This window comes from Stomoxys calcitrans, chromosome 2 (genome assembly GCF_963082655.1).
Source record: "Stomoxys calcitrans chromosome 2, idStoCalc2.1, whole genome shotgun sequence".
NCBI lineage: Eukaryota > Metazoa > Arthropoda > Insecta > Diptera > Muscidae > Stomoxys > Stomoxys calcitrans.
Window position 1 is genome coordinate 137,869,052 of NC_081553.1, and position 15,603 is coordinate 137,884,654.

The 15,603-nt window shown below is 33.7% G+C and overlaps 1 protein-coding gene across 1 annotated transcript in view; it reads right to left on the reverse strand.

Annotated features, from left to right (window-relative positions):
- The window catches only part of LOC106090035 (serine-rich adhesin for platelets), a 267,366-nt gene that overhangs the window by 75,758 nt on the left and 176,005 nt on the right, over positions 1-15,603 (reverse strand). The window contains exon 3 of the mRNA XM_013256080.2: positions 4,170-4,480. Coding sequence (XP_013111534.2) covers positions 4,170-4,480 — 311 coding nt within the window. The remainder of the gene's footprint in view (positions 1-4,169; positions 4,481-15,603) is intronic.

A 15,603-nucleotide genomic window follows, 5' to 3' on the forward strand; every position in this document is an offset into this window, starting at 1 on the left:
AACACCTTGTCTGCAGCTTTACTCCGGTGGATGAAAGGATAGCCACAATCCGCATAAAAGCCAAATTCTTCAACATCAGCCTTATTTGTGCCCATGCCCCGACGGAAGACAACTTGGTGTCAGAGATTTAAGAACGAGCGTAGATGATCGAGGCGCTTGTATACGCTCCATACCAATTCTTGGATTAGACTCTTGTGTCTATTTAAATTTGTTGCAAAAGAGTACATAGCATTACTGATATGACTCGAGAGAATTTGAGATGGAAAATGTCTTTTCGGGTATTGGCTGTTTTATTATTAATATTATCTTATTTTAATAGTTTATTTTCCATTTAGATTTATATTGACTTGGAAAAGGGCACTGAGGACGTAAGACATTCAAAACGAACTAGATTTCGTGGTACTGTACGCAAAATGCCAAGATTGGTATTTATTACGATTCATTTTAAATATATATATATATATATATATATATATATATATATATATATATATATATATATATATATATATATATATATATATATATAAATTAATTGAAGAGAGTTTAATAACGGAAACGACATTTTTTTTTTCTTTTTTTCCGAATCCTGGGATCATTAAATTAAAAATATATTTTGTGTTTTTAGGCCATATATTTCACATTTTCTACGAAATTTAATCCAAGGAAATAAAAAGTTCTTTATTCATGTAAAAAATATGAATTAGTTATTTTTATTAAAGCAGTAGAAAGCTACTTAAAAAAGGGGCAACTTTCAACTAATTGGTTTATAGAGTTAAAAACAACATTTATTGGACTTTTGAGCTTATCATAAACCCAAATTGCAAAGTTGTTAATCAATAACACAAATGCGTTTATAGGGCCGATTTCAGCAATTTTTTAATTTAATGTACAAATTTCTTTATTGAGCCTAATTTCCCAGTAATTGTGTCTGTCATGACAGGTCACTGTCTGATCGCAAAACATGCTGGCAGACTGAAGGTTGCCCGTAACGACTTTCGCCCAAGCTGTGAGTACGTCGAGGAAGAAGAAATTATAGAACATCTGCTGCGTGTGTGTACTGTACTGGCAGTCAGATAGAGTTCCACTTTAGGTTCTCTTTTCATTGACAAATTGTCTGATTTAGCCGATGTGAATATTCGCAAGTTGTTGGGCTTTTTAAAGCGATCTGCATGGGGCAACGGTAGGAACTAGAAGCCATCTTCCTTCTCCTGTCTCGATGGTATCACAATGGACGAAAACATCTAAGTGAAATGGCAGACTGCCACTTAAAACCAACCTAACCTAAAATTGGTGAGTTATTTGTAAAGTTTAAGTTAGAGACTACAGCTTCTGTGAGTGTAACTCTACTAAAATTTAAAAAAAAATATTAAAAACTCCAAAATATCTAAAAATTCAAATTCCCTAATTGCGTATAATGAAACAGAAATTAAAAACTGGCGTGGTGCAATTGAAATGCGAATAAAAAAGGGGGTTATGTAAAATTTCTATGTTGTGCATAAAAAATAAGCTCCATACCAATTGTAGGATAAGACTCTTGTATCTCTTTAAATTTGTTGCAAATAGTACAAAGCATTACTGATACGATTCAAGAGAATTTGAGATGAAATGTCCTTTTGGGTAATGGCTGTTTTACTAGTGAATTCAAAAGAAAATTAAAAGAGAATGCAATTCTATTGTATCTGTAAGCCTGCCAGACATATACGACTCTCTCTGAGAGAACCATTAAGAGAAAAAGGATGTCATTGAGAAGCGTGAGGAACCAAGTTCTTGGGTATCGAATATTTTCATAGTAGATAAACCGAATAAAAAACTAGTTTGCATTGTTCCGAAAGGATTAAATATGGACATTTAGAGACATTATTATGAAATACCATGTTTTGAACAAATTAAGCCTAGATTATTGGGTAAAAATTTATTTTCGGTTTTTGATATTAAAGACGGCTTTTGGAATATTTTCTTGGATAAGGAATGAAATGAAATTTGTTTTTTTTTAGCACGCATTTTGGTTGCTACAGATTCAAAAGGTTACTGTATGGAGTAAAAATAGCCTCACAAGTGTTTAAAAAATAAATGAGAAAAATTTTGTAGAAATTAACAATATAATAATTTATATTGATGACATTTTGGAACATGATGAAACTGTCATAGCGATTATGGATCAGTTCACAACCAGTAGTTGATTTGTTTATAACAGGGCAAGCATAGGGTAGCCCGTGGCACAGAGGGTAGCCCGTGACACAGAGGGTAGCCTGTCCACATTGGCGCCGTAAGCCTGGGTTCGAATCCTGGAGAGAACATTCGAAAAAAATTGTCTGCGGTGGTTATCCCCTCTTAATGCTGGTAAAATTTGTGAAGTATTTGAAAAAAACTGAAAAAGGTCGCCGTTTGGATTCGGCTATAAAAAAGGTGTCCCTTATTATTGAGCTTAAACTTCAATCAGACAGCACTCACTGATATGTATGGAGCTTGTCCACTGTTCTTTATCCATTTAAGGACGAAAAGGAAATATATGTCCGAGTTTGTATTTTTAAAGATTTGTATTTAGTCAATAGTAAACCAATAAGAGAATGGGATATGAATGTCTCAGGTTTTTTCTTCATCGAAGTAGGAAGATTTTAGAGGCCATTGTAGCACAGAGGTTAGTATGTCCGCCTATGACGCTCTACGCCAGGGTTTGAATCCTGGCGAGACCATAACAAAAAAAATTCAGCGGTGGTTATCCCCCACAGACGCTGGCGACATTACTACACATTACTACATGCAAAAAAATAAAACGTTTAAGATATTTTTACAAGAAACAAATACATTTATTACAAAGATTTTATTTTATCGTAACAATGTAACTTTTGGCTTCAACATATCAAACGTAGCACTTTTGTTTATTGTAAACCTTTTAGCAACTTCGCCTACTGTAAAATTACGGTTCTTTTGTTGTACAACCAAAAACTCTTTAACGGCAAAAATGCTTCGATAGCCGCAAACGATTATTCTTTTGCCGGACCAATAATTATTCTCTTGTGTCTCTCATACCAGAGAGAGAGGGTGAGTATTTAAGCATATCGACCAGCGATGGATAAAACTTAATGGGCGGATGGTAAACTCGGAAATGCAATGGCAAAATTCATTTAATCAACATGTAAGGCTTTTAATATAATTGTGTACCATAAGATCGAAATAAATCCAAATATACTCTGAAAGAGCTGAATTACTTACTTGGATTTTCTTATAATTGGTAAAAATTTGAGTTAGAATTATGTTGCAGTGTAAACAAAAAATTTATGTTTGTCCCAAATTCTTGCAAAAAAAAAATCCAACTTTTTTCAGAAAATAAGTTTACTTGGTGAAAATTTCTTTCATGTGAAACGAATTAATCTTTTGTAGGTATGCCATGTAAAAACTTCTCCCCAAAGAGTCGCACTGCGGCACGCCGTTCGGACTCGGCCATAAAAGAAGGTCCCTTACCATTGAGCTTAAAATTGAATCGGACAACACTCATTGATATGTGAGAACTTTGCCCATGTTCCAAAATGGACTGACTGTTCATTGGCAAATTTGCATTTGCATATGACTCTCAAAAAACTCAACGCACTCATTCCGTTTTGTACCTTTAACTATGGTACAATATTGTCCTTTTCTTAAAGTCAATTTCGTAATCTTCAACGATATTTTGAACTTCATTTTATGTCGTCCGTCTGTCGAAAGCAGGCTGACTTTTAAAGCAGTGAAGCTAGGCGCTTGGAATTTTGGGCAAATACTTTCTATTAGTGTAGGCCGGTTGGGATTGTAAGTGGGTCATATCGGACCATGTTTCCGGCAGACATGCTAAACTAAGCGCTACAGTGGTGCGAGTGCGAGTCATATGTGAAATAAAATGAGAACGAATTTAGAAACGGAAGTTTGTATCTGTTAGGAGATAGCGACTTACATTTAAAAATGTTATTTTCAAGTTTTACATCTCTGGTTTGAAATCATTACCAAAAAATACTTCGACAAAAAAAATCTTATTTTTTGTAATCCTTTTTGTACGGATTCTGTTCGTAGATACGATAACAGGTACTACAAAAGAAAACAATACAAATATTCTATGAGTTAGAACTTTCCTAATTTTCTTTATTAAAGCTACAATATTTCATATTAATTTTTAATGTACATATATAGAGACTTACCTTAATGCTATAATTTTACATTGTTCCTCGGGGGAGGGCAGTCGATGATTTAAAGGCACATCGTTATTGATATCATTAGGAATATGACTGTTATCGATTAATGTATTATTGACATCTACGGAATAGAGGGCATCTACAGCATCAGCTGATAGAACGGACGGAGACAGGGCCGGTGTGAGGACACCATTATCACCAATAACCACAGAAGTGGATACCGAAGTATCCACATGGTGCATGCAATCGGGCGTAACTGTAACATCGCCCAAGGCCTCGGCAGAGGTCCACTTGCGTAAATCTTCTATGGCGGCGGGCTGTAAGAAGAGAAAGAAAGCAAACAAAATTAATAGTCAAATCACTTTGCAAAGGCTAGTCATGCATATGGTTATGTCATGTCAAGCTTTTAATTAAATGAATGAATGAACTCCCCCTTAAAACCCTTGCCTTTGTCGCTTCTGCAATCGTTTGTCATAAGCCTTTTTTTAAGTCACCATTTAAGGCAGGGGACATATTTTAGAACACGAATACCGACACCCAGAACCTTTCTTAACAGCAGAGACGTTGGCGTTATAAAATGTTTTCACTCACGCAAGAATGTCTTTTTCTAATAACAGCTACTAGTCATAACCCTTGCAGAGAACACAAATCACATCACAGACATTGTGTCCCTCTTACCACTTAAGAACATTAAATTATGATTGCTTGGACGAAAAAAAAAACACGAAAATCGATTTATATAAAAATCATGGTCATTTGTGTTGAACACAGGCCAGCCAGACCGTGGTATACTCGACTTGTTGGCAGCATATTTTTTGTGTGGTCATACAGACGCAGTATATTTGCGCATAGCAAAGAGCATTGACATTTTAGTTATTGAGTCAAAGGTTTATTTTATGCAACGAAGTCTTGTGGTTTTGATTATTGTTGCTCTTTAAAACATCAAAAGCCAGTGCATACTTTTCGGGAGCTAATGAAAGAAAACAAAACATATGTTCGGGGATTTTAAAGGCAATTAGATTTTTAAATATTTGCGGACAAAAAAAATTTCGAACATTTGTTTTTGTTTTATTCGCAATAACAAAAGAAAAAAACATAAGAAATAAATTGAAGATTTAGTCGATATATGGAAGATGACAAAAGTGTGTGGTAGCTAGAAGCATTTGACTGGCTATCCGTATCGCGATATCATTTTCGACCAAGAAAAACCATCAGTGGACGATGTCAAACGGATCATGGGTAGAGTAGGCTGTAAAGCACACATCTGAATTTGAACAGGGCTCTTTAAGACGACTTGCTTCACGAGCGCAATAGAAAACAAATCAAATCTCACTTCCCTTACTCAAATCCAACTTATCCAACAATGCCAATAGTAACAAAAACAAATATCTTTTGCAAAACTCTTTTGCCCTTTGAAAGCGCAAACAAATGACATCTTGGATTATAAATTCTGTGGCATCATGTGTTTAAATCAAAGGAAACCCCTCGTAACTGGTATGAAATCTTACATTAATGCAATGAAATTTGTAATTGCTTTGGAACCAACGTAGAGCTTCATTGCATGAATGAAACAAGTTTCATTCAATCAATAGAAAATAATTTATTTTCTGCTAATAATTTGTTCTCATAATAATTTATTTTCTTTGTTCGGCTCGCGCTGCTTGTTTTTGTTCGTTTACTAATTGGTCTCTGTTTTTTGTTTTTCTGTCACTCTCTTTACTAATACCCTAGAATACCCTATGTTTGGTAGTCTTGCACGCATCCTCTAGCCTACCGACATAATCTTCCTTATTATGAAATAACTCAATAAGTATGACTGCACAGTAATAAGTGTCCCAATTAAATTTGAATACGAAATACTTATTTTTTATGCCGAATTTTTTAAGATATGTTAAAAAAATATATATAATTTTTTTTTTTTACTGGCCGGGGATTCGATCCCGTTTTTGCAAGTACTTAATGGCATGCGAGTTATGAAATGAAATTCGTCATTAAGGTAATAAAATTATTTTCATTGATTTGTTGTCCAGTTAATATCATTAAATTTTTAACGTTTTTCAACAACATTTTTTTTTGTTAATTTTTTTCATTTCAGCTTCAATACCAAGAAAAATCATGTTTCACACTTCACTTCATCCTCACGTGGCTATCCGCTTCGCCGGATGTCAATCCCATGGACTTTTCTATTTCGGTCCTTTTAGATATCAAGGTATGGATGCTTGGAGGCCAACGTAGCGCAGAAGTAAACATATCCGGCTATGAAGCCTGGGTTCGAATCATGGCGAGAACATCAGAAAAAATTGTCAGCGCTGGTTATCCTCTTCTAATGCTGGCGACAATTGTGGGAACTAGGTGTCATTTAAAAAAAATGGCATGGCAACCATGTAAAAACTTCGCCACAAAGAGATGTCGCACTGCGGCACGCCGTTCGGACTCGGCTATAAAAGGGAGGCCTCTTTATCATTGAGCGTAAACTTGAATCGGACAGAATTTATTGATAAGTGAAAAGTTTGCCCCTGCTCCTTAAGGGAATGTTCATGGGCAGCAATTTAGCACTTTACATTCATGCGGCTTGCAACTCTTTCTTAGCCAATTCAGAGCAATGATCGAGGCAAAATATGGTTATATCAAGCGAAATGAAATGAACTATGGAATTTAAATTAGATTCCACATATTTTTGTGTTTGTATCATTACAAAATATACACAATACACAAGATTTACTGGAAGTTAGGTGGTCGAACGCCAACCCACTAAAATTGGGTTATATTTAGAATAGATACCTAATTAGATAAAAATTTTCCATGCATTTCCCAATATCTGATACTGTAACGAAAGCATTGGAACATTAGCCAAAATTAGCCCATGAAATTTCCATTAAGGCACAGGGGCACACTTCTCACATTTTTCTTTAATATAAGGATCAATTTGGAAAACAAATCTGCATAATCAATATATGTGTAAAAAATCATTTTATCATGATGTCATTTTCTATGGTTTTTGTATTAGTTGCATACAAAGTTCACGTACTTAAATACTAACATGAGATAACAAAATGTCCTTTTCCTAACTTCATTCAAATAATTTCTAAAAGAAGTTTAAACAGTAGTTTTTTTATATCGAACATCAGTAGTTTATCTTCTTTACATGTAAAAGAACGTGCTTTTGCTGCATACATTTAGGCGTCGGTTATTATACAGTCAATGGAAACTTAATGGAGGTTCATTAGCACATTCTGCCTCAGTACACATTCCCATAAAATAGGTGGTAATCCAACATCTAGTTAGTTTTATAGTGCAACTTTTCAAGCCTATTGGCAAATGAAGGCTAATGGTGGCCTAGTGTACGTTTGTGGTGTGACACACCTTTTGAGCCAAACTAATATTTTGTACAAACCCAAAAAGATGCAAACGATAAAAGTTTGCCAATTAATTTTGAAGAAAATAAATTTGCCATCTCGATTAAGGAAAAACAAATGTTTGGAATGACAAACTTAAATCTAAATTTTTTATGTTCAATGACATTAAAACAAAAAATATCATTTCAGATCCTTTGCTTGATTCTTTACTTCTCTTCTCAACACATAAAAATTGATTGAAAAATCCTTTCAGTTTAATGAAAAACTATAAAAATCCAATGGAAAACATTTCGTTTTCTCTAATAGCATTACAATCGGAGCAACAAATATCTAAAGTTTATTTCGGTTTTTGTTTTAAGCTGATTAGAGGCAATTGTGCGAAACAAAATGGAAAGGATTACACAGACATACAATTAGGTGGTGAAATGTTAAGGAAGATATACGAGGTACATTTGCAATTTTTTTTTACCTTTTTTTAAATCTTGAAACATGTTATCGGAGTTTCAACTAGATTTTATTTTTAAATTAATCGAACGCCATGCTAATTTATTTTCTTTTTAACTTTAGTTTTTGCCAATTACAGGCAGATCTCAGTTGATAATTAAAACTCTTTCAGAGTTTGTTTCGTTTTTATGATATACGTTAAGCTATAAATAAAACAAAAAAGTACTTGTGGGAGTTGTTGTTTTAGCACATTTAAATACCAACTTTGGGATGGATATTTCTTTATTGCATAAATGTTACCAAACAATATATGTGCCTTAGAAATTCTTATTGTGTTTGTGCTTGTGCCTGGCAGCCATTTGTCTGTTGCTCTAATGATTTTCGTCATTGGCCATACCAGCATTTTTATGCGAAACTTTAAAAATTGTCCCTTTCCGAGTTTTCCAACCGCACTCGTCCGAACTGCTCAATATACTGACTAATCTTTGCTCGGTCAAAAAAATGGGACAAAATTTGTGTGTGAGAATGTCTCTATACCCGTGACACAATTGCAATTATTTGCAAGCCCATGGGCTTGCTTGAGATTATTTTCTTGTGTATGTATACAGTAAAGTAAAGGTTGAGTATTCTTGCCCATCACCGGTCTATACGCTCAAAAAGTGACCCTTCCAGTCTAGTAGGAGAGACACAAGAGAATAATTATTGTTCCGGTAAACGAATAATCATTTGCGGATATCGAAGACTTTTGCCATTAAACAGTTTTTGCTTTTACAATAAAAGAAAGGTATTTTTGCCGAAGGCGTAGCTGCTAAAGGTTTTGCAATGAACAAATTTAGTTAATCCAATAATACTACGTTTATAGCTAAAGTTTGATATGTTGAAGCGAAACGTTACACAGCTACAATAAAAGAGAAAAGCTTCGTAACAAAAGTATTTTGTCTGTCGTATATATGTCCCAAATGTTTTATTTTTTTGGCTTATATTATTTTCTTACATGTCAAATAGTAGGCTTTTGTCTATACTTAGATGTAGATTATAGGAATTAAAAGAGTGGCATCTAGTACTGAGTGCTCTCGCTATTTAAATTTTAGTTCACTAACTATATCCAACCAATTGGGATACAATTTAAAAATACACGCCAAAAATAAAACGTTTGGGACATTTATACGACAAACAAAATACTTTTATCACGAAATTTTATTTTTATTGTAACCGTGTAACCTTTCGCTTCAGCATATCAAACGTTAGCCATGACCGTGGTATTATTGAACGTAACTAACGTTATTTATTGTAAAGCAGCTAATTCTACGATAAAAATACCTTTCTTTTATTGTAAAAGAAAAAACTATTTAATGGCAAAAGTATTCGATATCCTCAAATGATTATTCGTTTACCGGACCAATAATTATTCTCTTGTGTCTCTTCTACTAAAGAGAAAGGGTGAGTATTTGAGCATATAGACCAGTGGTTGGCAAAAATATATATATATATAGCACACTACTGTGTACGTACCAAAAACATCCCAAGCAGACCCATTGGCTTGCAAATAATTGCAATTTTGTGCTAGTCACAAGCAAAGGCACATTCGCACACACAACATTTTTTCCTGAGCAAAGAGCAGTTAGTATAATGATCAGCTCGGACGGGTGTGGATGGTAAATTCAAAAAGTGTAAATTTTTAAAGTTTCGGTACAAAAATGCTGGTATGACCAATGAGGTTAGAATTAGAGAAACACACAAATGTCTGCTAGATACAAGAAAACACAGCAAGAAATTCTAAGGCGCATATATTGTTTGGTAACATTTACACGATAAAGAAATAAGCATCACAAAGTAGGTATTTAAATGTACGAAAACAATAACAACAACAATTTTTTTGTTTTGTGCGATAAATAGCATAACGAATACAGCAATCATAATACAAAACCATAATGGGTTGTGCGAAAATGGAAGGCTTTTAATATAATTGTGTATCATAACATCGAAATAAATCCAAATATAATCTAAAAGATTTTGAATTACCAACTGAGATCTGCTAATAATTCGAAAAATGTGAGTTTGAATTATCTTACAACATTAAATTGAGTTTGGCATTCTTTTCAATATATGTATGCAATCCATTTTTAAAGTTTGACGTTTATTTAATTTATAAACAAAGAAAAACTAGTTGAAACCCCCAATAACATGTTCTATACATCAAGAATGAAAGGTATGGTCAGGGTAAAAAAAAACTTTGTATATGTCACAAATTTTTGCAAGATTTTATAGCCAAAAACATGTACTTATCTAAACAAAGTCCAGTGTTTTTCAGAAAATAAGTTTATTTGAAGAAAATTTCCTTTTTATCAAACGAATTGCTTTTGCGTGTACTTTTTTTGTTATAAATATGATATCCACGCGCCGATGTTGCTGTCGCAACCATCGTAGTAGTGATTGACATGCAAGCGTAGAGCTTTCCAGAACTTAAGCGCGAAAAAAATATAGTTGGTCATTAATGAGTTTGCGACTGTGATTATGGTAACGTCCAGTAACATATGAAGATAATAACGTAGTACTACTTGGGGAATTATACTCCCGTTTGGCGTTTGGGCGGAAATTTGCAGATAAGTTCTTGCAATAATAAATACACGAATGTTACTGTAGATGGGAGTGTGCGCGTCAGTGAGGAAAATAATTGGAAGCTGTTACAACTTTTTTTTTAAATGGAAATGCTAGCCTACCTTTAGGCGTCGATTTTTGTATATATTTTGTTGTTTTCATACAGAGATTAAACTATTTGTTTGTGCCAGGGATGATAGTCTTGATACTATGGTACTTTTTAAAGCTCGAAAGTACCGCGATAGCACCGCGAGCAATTTGGTACCTGTTTCCAAAGTTAAAAGTTATTAAAAATTAAAAAAAAGAAATAATATCGAGTTTTTTGGGTTTTAAGACAAACTTTCTTTGTTTTAACACAAACAAGAGCTATATGTCTAACTGCTTGGCCCAAATCAAGTAATCAAATGTGTTACCACGTTGAAGTAGATAGGCCCGGGGTACATAATAGTTCAGAATACGCTCCGTCCGAACGGTAAAAGATAGGATTATAAAATTTGATATTAATGGCAGTGACCGTGTTAAAAAAGGGTTAAATGCTATTCTTGATGCGTATAAAAAGTGGGGGGAAACGTTCGTTTAGTGCTAATATTGACACCATTTAGTACTTTCTTTACAAATCGAACAAAAATTTCGCCTTGTAATGGGAGATCGGTCAATATGGGAGCTATACCAGGTTATAGACCGATTCGGACCGTACTTGACACAGTTGTTGGAAGTCATAACTGAACACTCCATGCAAAATTTCAGCCAAGTTGCGGCTTGTAAGGCCTCAAGAAGACAAATCGGGTGCAAAAATTTTAAAAAAGGGAGTGGGCCCTATAAATTGCTTTTTTGTCCTATCTTTTCTGCTACAATGGCGTCCAGCGTGGATTCCTATGATGCAGCAAAAACGGTATTTTTTGGCAGTAAAAAGTACCATTTTGAGTCGCATTTTTTACCATTTTCAAAACAGCTTTTATCATCCCTGGTTTGTGCTGATGCACAATTCAGAAACACACACATCTAACATGGTAAGCAAAATTATAGGCTTATTAAAGTACTATGGGCTTATTCCATATGTAAGTATTTTTCTTGGTAACTGAAAGCGGATATTGAATCAACGTTTACCTATTAAATGCTTAAATTTCACATGTGTAACATTTTAATGTATTTGAGTATGTCCTGTAATTACTTCCACGCACGTTTATACTAATCAAGAAATTCCGTTTGTAACACCTCGAAATATTGATTAGCGATCCTTTAAAGATTTTAAAACCCCGTTTATACTAATCAAGAAATTCCGTTTGTAACACCTCGAAATATTGATTAGCGATCCTTTAAAGAATGTATGTTCTAGATTGTCTCGCCATTCTGAGATGATCAAGACGATCAAGAAAATGTTTGCTGAAGGGTCGTAAATATGCTATTTAATAAAATACATTTTTTAAAAACAATTAATATTTTAAAATCAGGAAAACAAATTTCTTGAAAATCTTTTAAATTTTGAAATTTTCTCTGTAAAGCATCACAAGACGTACTTCAACAACTAAAACCATTCAATTACCAAAATGGTTGAGCACCAACCGTGCATAGAACTTGACAATTGCGATGCGATGCGAACTTGGCGCGTTTTTACTTGTTTTCTGTTTGCTTTGGAATTTGCTTTCTCAAATTAAAATTCATAAATAATTGCATACTATTCGGCATAATATCCTCAGCATACTTTTTCGAGCATAAACGACCATTGTAAAGCGTATGAAAGAAATTCCCACGTTATTTGATTCGCATTTGTTTTTTTTTAGCTTTTCTTTCTTATCTCCGTTCTGGGGGCTTAAAAGAGATATTCTAAGCTTTTTCTATAAAAAGCAAAGATTAATAGACATATTTTCCAGTTGCAATTGTTAGTAGTTATAATTTATCGTTCTCCTTATGGACTTTTAGCCAACAGCGATTGTTGGCCATGCTATAGAGTAAGGCAAGAAGCGGGCCACATTCTTCTATATAAAAATCGCATACATGGGCATTGCTGTGCAAAAAACGTGTCTTTCAGTACATGATTTTCTTGCAACGGTTGAAACAAGTTATAAAGGGTGATTTTTTTGAGGTTAAAATTTTTTCTGTAAAGCATCGGTGAATGAACACATTTCGAACCGAACACTGATTTTGGTAATAAAATTCAATGATTTGCAAGCGTTGCTCGTTAGTAAGTCTATTCATGATGAAATGTCAAAGCATACTGAGCATCTTTATCTTTGACACCATGTCTGAAATCCCACGTGATCTGTCAAATACTAATGCATGAAAATCCTAACCTCAAAAAAATCACCCTTTACAAACAAACCATATTCATACACACATAACGGGTGAATGGAAAGGAAAAATAAGATGATCTATCCAACGAGTGGCCAATGGATGAACAATGACAATCTGATCTAATGTTGCTACAATAGAGGACAATTTCTTGTTGGATACTGTTATAAGGCTGGAAATTCCTAAATGCGCCATGAATGGCGAATGAGTTTCTAGTTGAGGCGAAGAGATTCCACCTCTGTATTTATGTCAAAAGGATTGTACAAAATTGGACATTTAGTTTTAAGGGTAAAATTCTACGCCTTTTAATAATGTGTGCAAATTTTGTATGAGTATAGATGTAAAAAACAGAAATGTACAATTCAAAACTCATTAAATTTGGACAGAAAGCACTTTGTGTCTTTAATATCAAGGATATTTCACTAATTATTTCAATGGTGGTTTCGATTGTGCAAAAAAGTGTAGCATTTTTAGACACGTTGTACTGAAATCGAAATTTTGTGTTTGTTACTCCAAAAAAATTTAAAATCAGCGGCTATCATTCAAGCAAATTTGGTTTGAACATAAGAAGAAGAAGACAACGTTTGTTGAATGTTGCAGCAAAATATTAAATATATATATATATATATATATATATATATATATATATATATATATATATATATATATATATATATATATATATATATATATAAATATGGAAAAAGTGAACGCGTTTTGTTTAGCTAACAGCATATTAGATGCATTGCTAGAAAGTTCTTCATCCAAAGTCGAGAATGTAATTTTTACCGTATTATTTGGTCGAATTGACAACATTCGATTGAAAATGCAAAAAGGCAAATTTGGTTTGAACATAAGAAGAAGAAGACAACGTTTGTTGAATGTTGCAGCAAAATATTAAATATATATATATATATAAATATGAAAAAAGTTAACGCGTTTTGTTTAGCTAACAGCATATTAGATGCATTGCTAGAAAGTTCTTCATCCAAAGTCGAGAATGTAATTTTTACCGTATTATTTGGTCGAATTGACAACATTCGATTGAAAATGCAAAAAGTGTAACACTATGAGAGGGTTGGGGCGCCATTTGCAATATATTGTCCCGTATAAGTGTAACATTAGTGTAAACATGTTTTCAGAATCGAAATTACCATTAGTTATAATGAGAAATCGAAAGAGGATTACTAACAAATGTTTGGACTTTTTAGGATCTATACCAAAACAACTCCAACGGCAATAGCTGATGGAAATTCAAATTCATAAGCTTAATCAAGAACTCAGAAGAGATAATCCTAAAGTATATGAAAAGTATTACTCCATTTCATTTTGTTCAAAAAATGTAAAAAATCCCTATATTATCGAGGCAAGAAAGTCTCAACTTTTTTCGACTTTTTGTAATACAGTGCCATTTGAAAACACTGTAAATCATTGGAATAAAGAGTTCAGTCATGGACGTGGTTCATTGATTTAGATGATTTGTTCTCTTTGGGTCCCATACAATAACATGCGCGGCAGGTGGTAAAATTCCAACAATGTCAGAAAGTCGGTCGGGCTGAACTTTGGATACCCACTAACTCGGATGTCGAAATATAATAACCAAATGTCTTCAAAAAATCCGCTCAAAAATGCACCATTTATGAACTTAAAGCAGCTATATAAAGGGGAACGACGTCGAGGGATCTGGATATAAAAGTCGACTTTCGACTAATCGATTTTCAATTGTTAAAAAGTCGATTTTGAAGTCGAACTGTCGAAAAGGCAGCTGCACAGAGATACGAGTTTTGCTTTGCTTTTACTGCTGCTAGGTTGTTAGGAATGGTACAACTTAGAGGTAGCGTCACTAGCACAACAACAAAAATCTACCCGCCAAAGAAACTAACTTGATTGGCAAGCGCTGTTAATGCAAGTGTCAAAGTGGTTTTAGAAATAACTTTTTTTTATAATTTATCTTCTTCAAATGCGTTTTAAAGTTTTCATCAATAAAATACTGTTTTGTTGCTTTTGCGTCGAATATCGGACCATATAAAACATCGTTTAGATTTATTGCAAAATCAAAACAAATGTAAGAAATATTACTCAGCTGTTCGCATGACCTAAATTATAAGTGCATCCTGGTTGCTAGGTAAGAATTGTTTAAACGTCCACACATTATTTAAACGGAAGGCAAAATGTAGTAATATTATTACATGGTTGCCTCGTTAGCGGCAATCAGATGGGTAATATCAAGTCGTGCCAAAGTTTGTGCATATCCAAGCAAAATTTTTGGAATTACGTCCGTATAAGGGTAAGATTCAGTTTAATAGTTTTATGTTTAAGGAAGCTGAATTTTTGGACACAAATTTATTTTTTATCTATTAAGCGTTTATGTTGGAGGATTGGCCCCCGTATAGATTGAACCCCAAATTTTAAATCTTTAAATCCTAAAAGGCATATTTAATGTCATGTAATTTTGCTGAAATTTGAAAAAATCGTTTATATAGCACCTTATAGATCGATCTACAGATTTAACATCTTAAGCCTATAAAATGCGAATAAATCGGGTGTAGGATATTTGTTTGGGTTTGGGTGTAGGTCCCATACTAAAGTAGCCCCAATTTTAGGTCTTTTTGTTATGAAACCCACATTATTGTTCCAATTTGTCTACAAATTGGCAAAAAAGGGTACATTTCACAAATAGAGATTTTTGCTCCGAATTAAGCAAATTCTAGATGGAATTTAGAATAGACAGACTCTGATGTTTTATACATCGT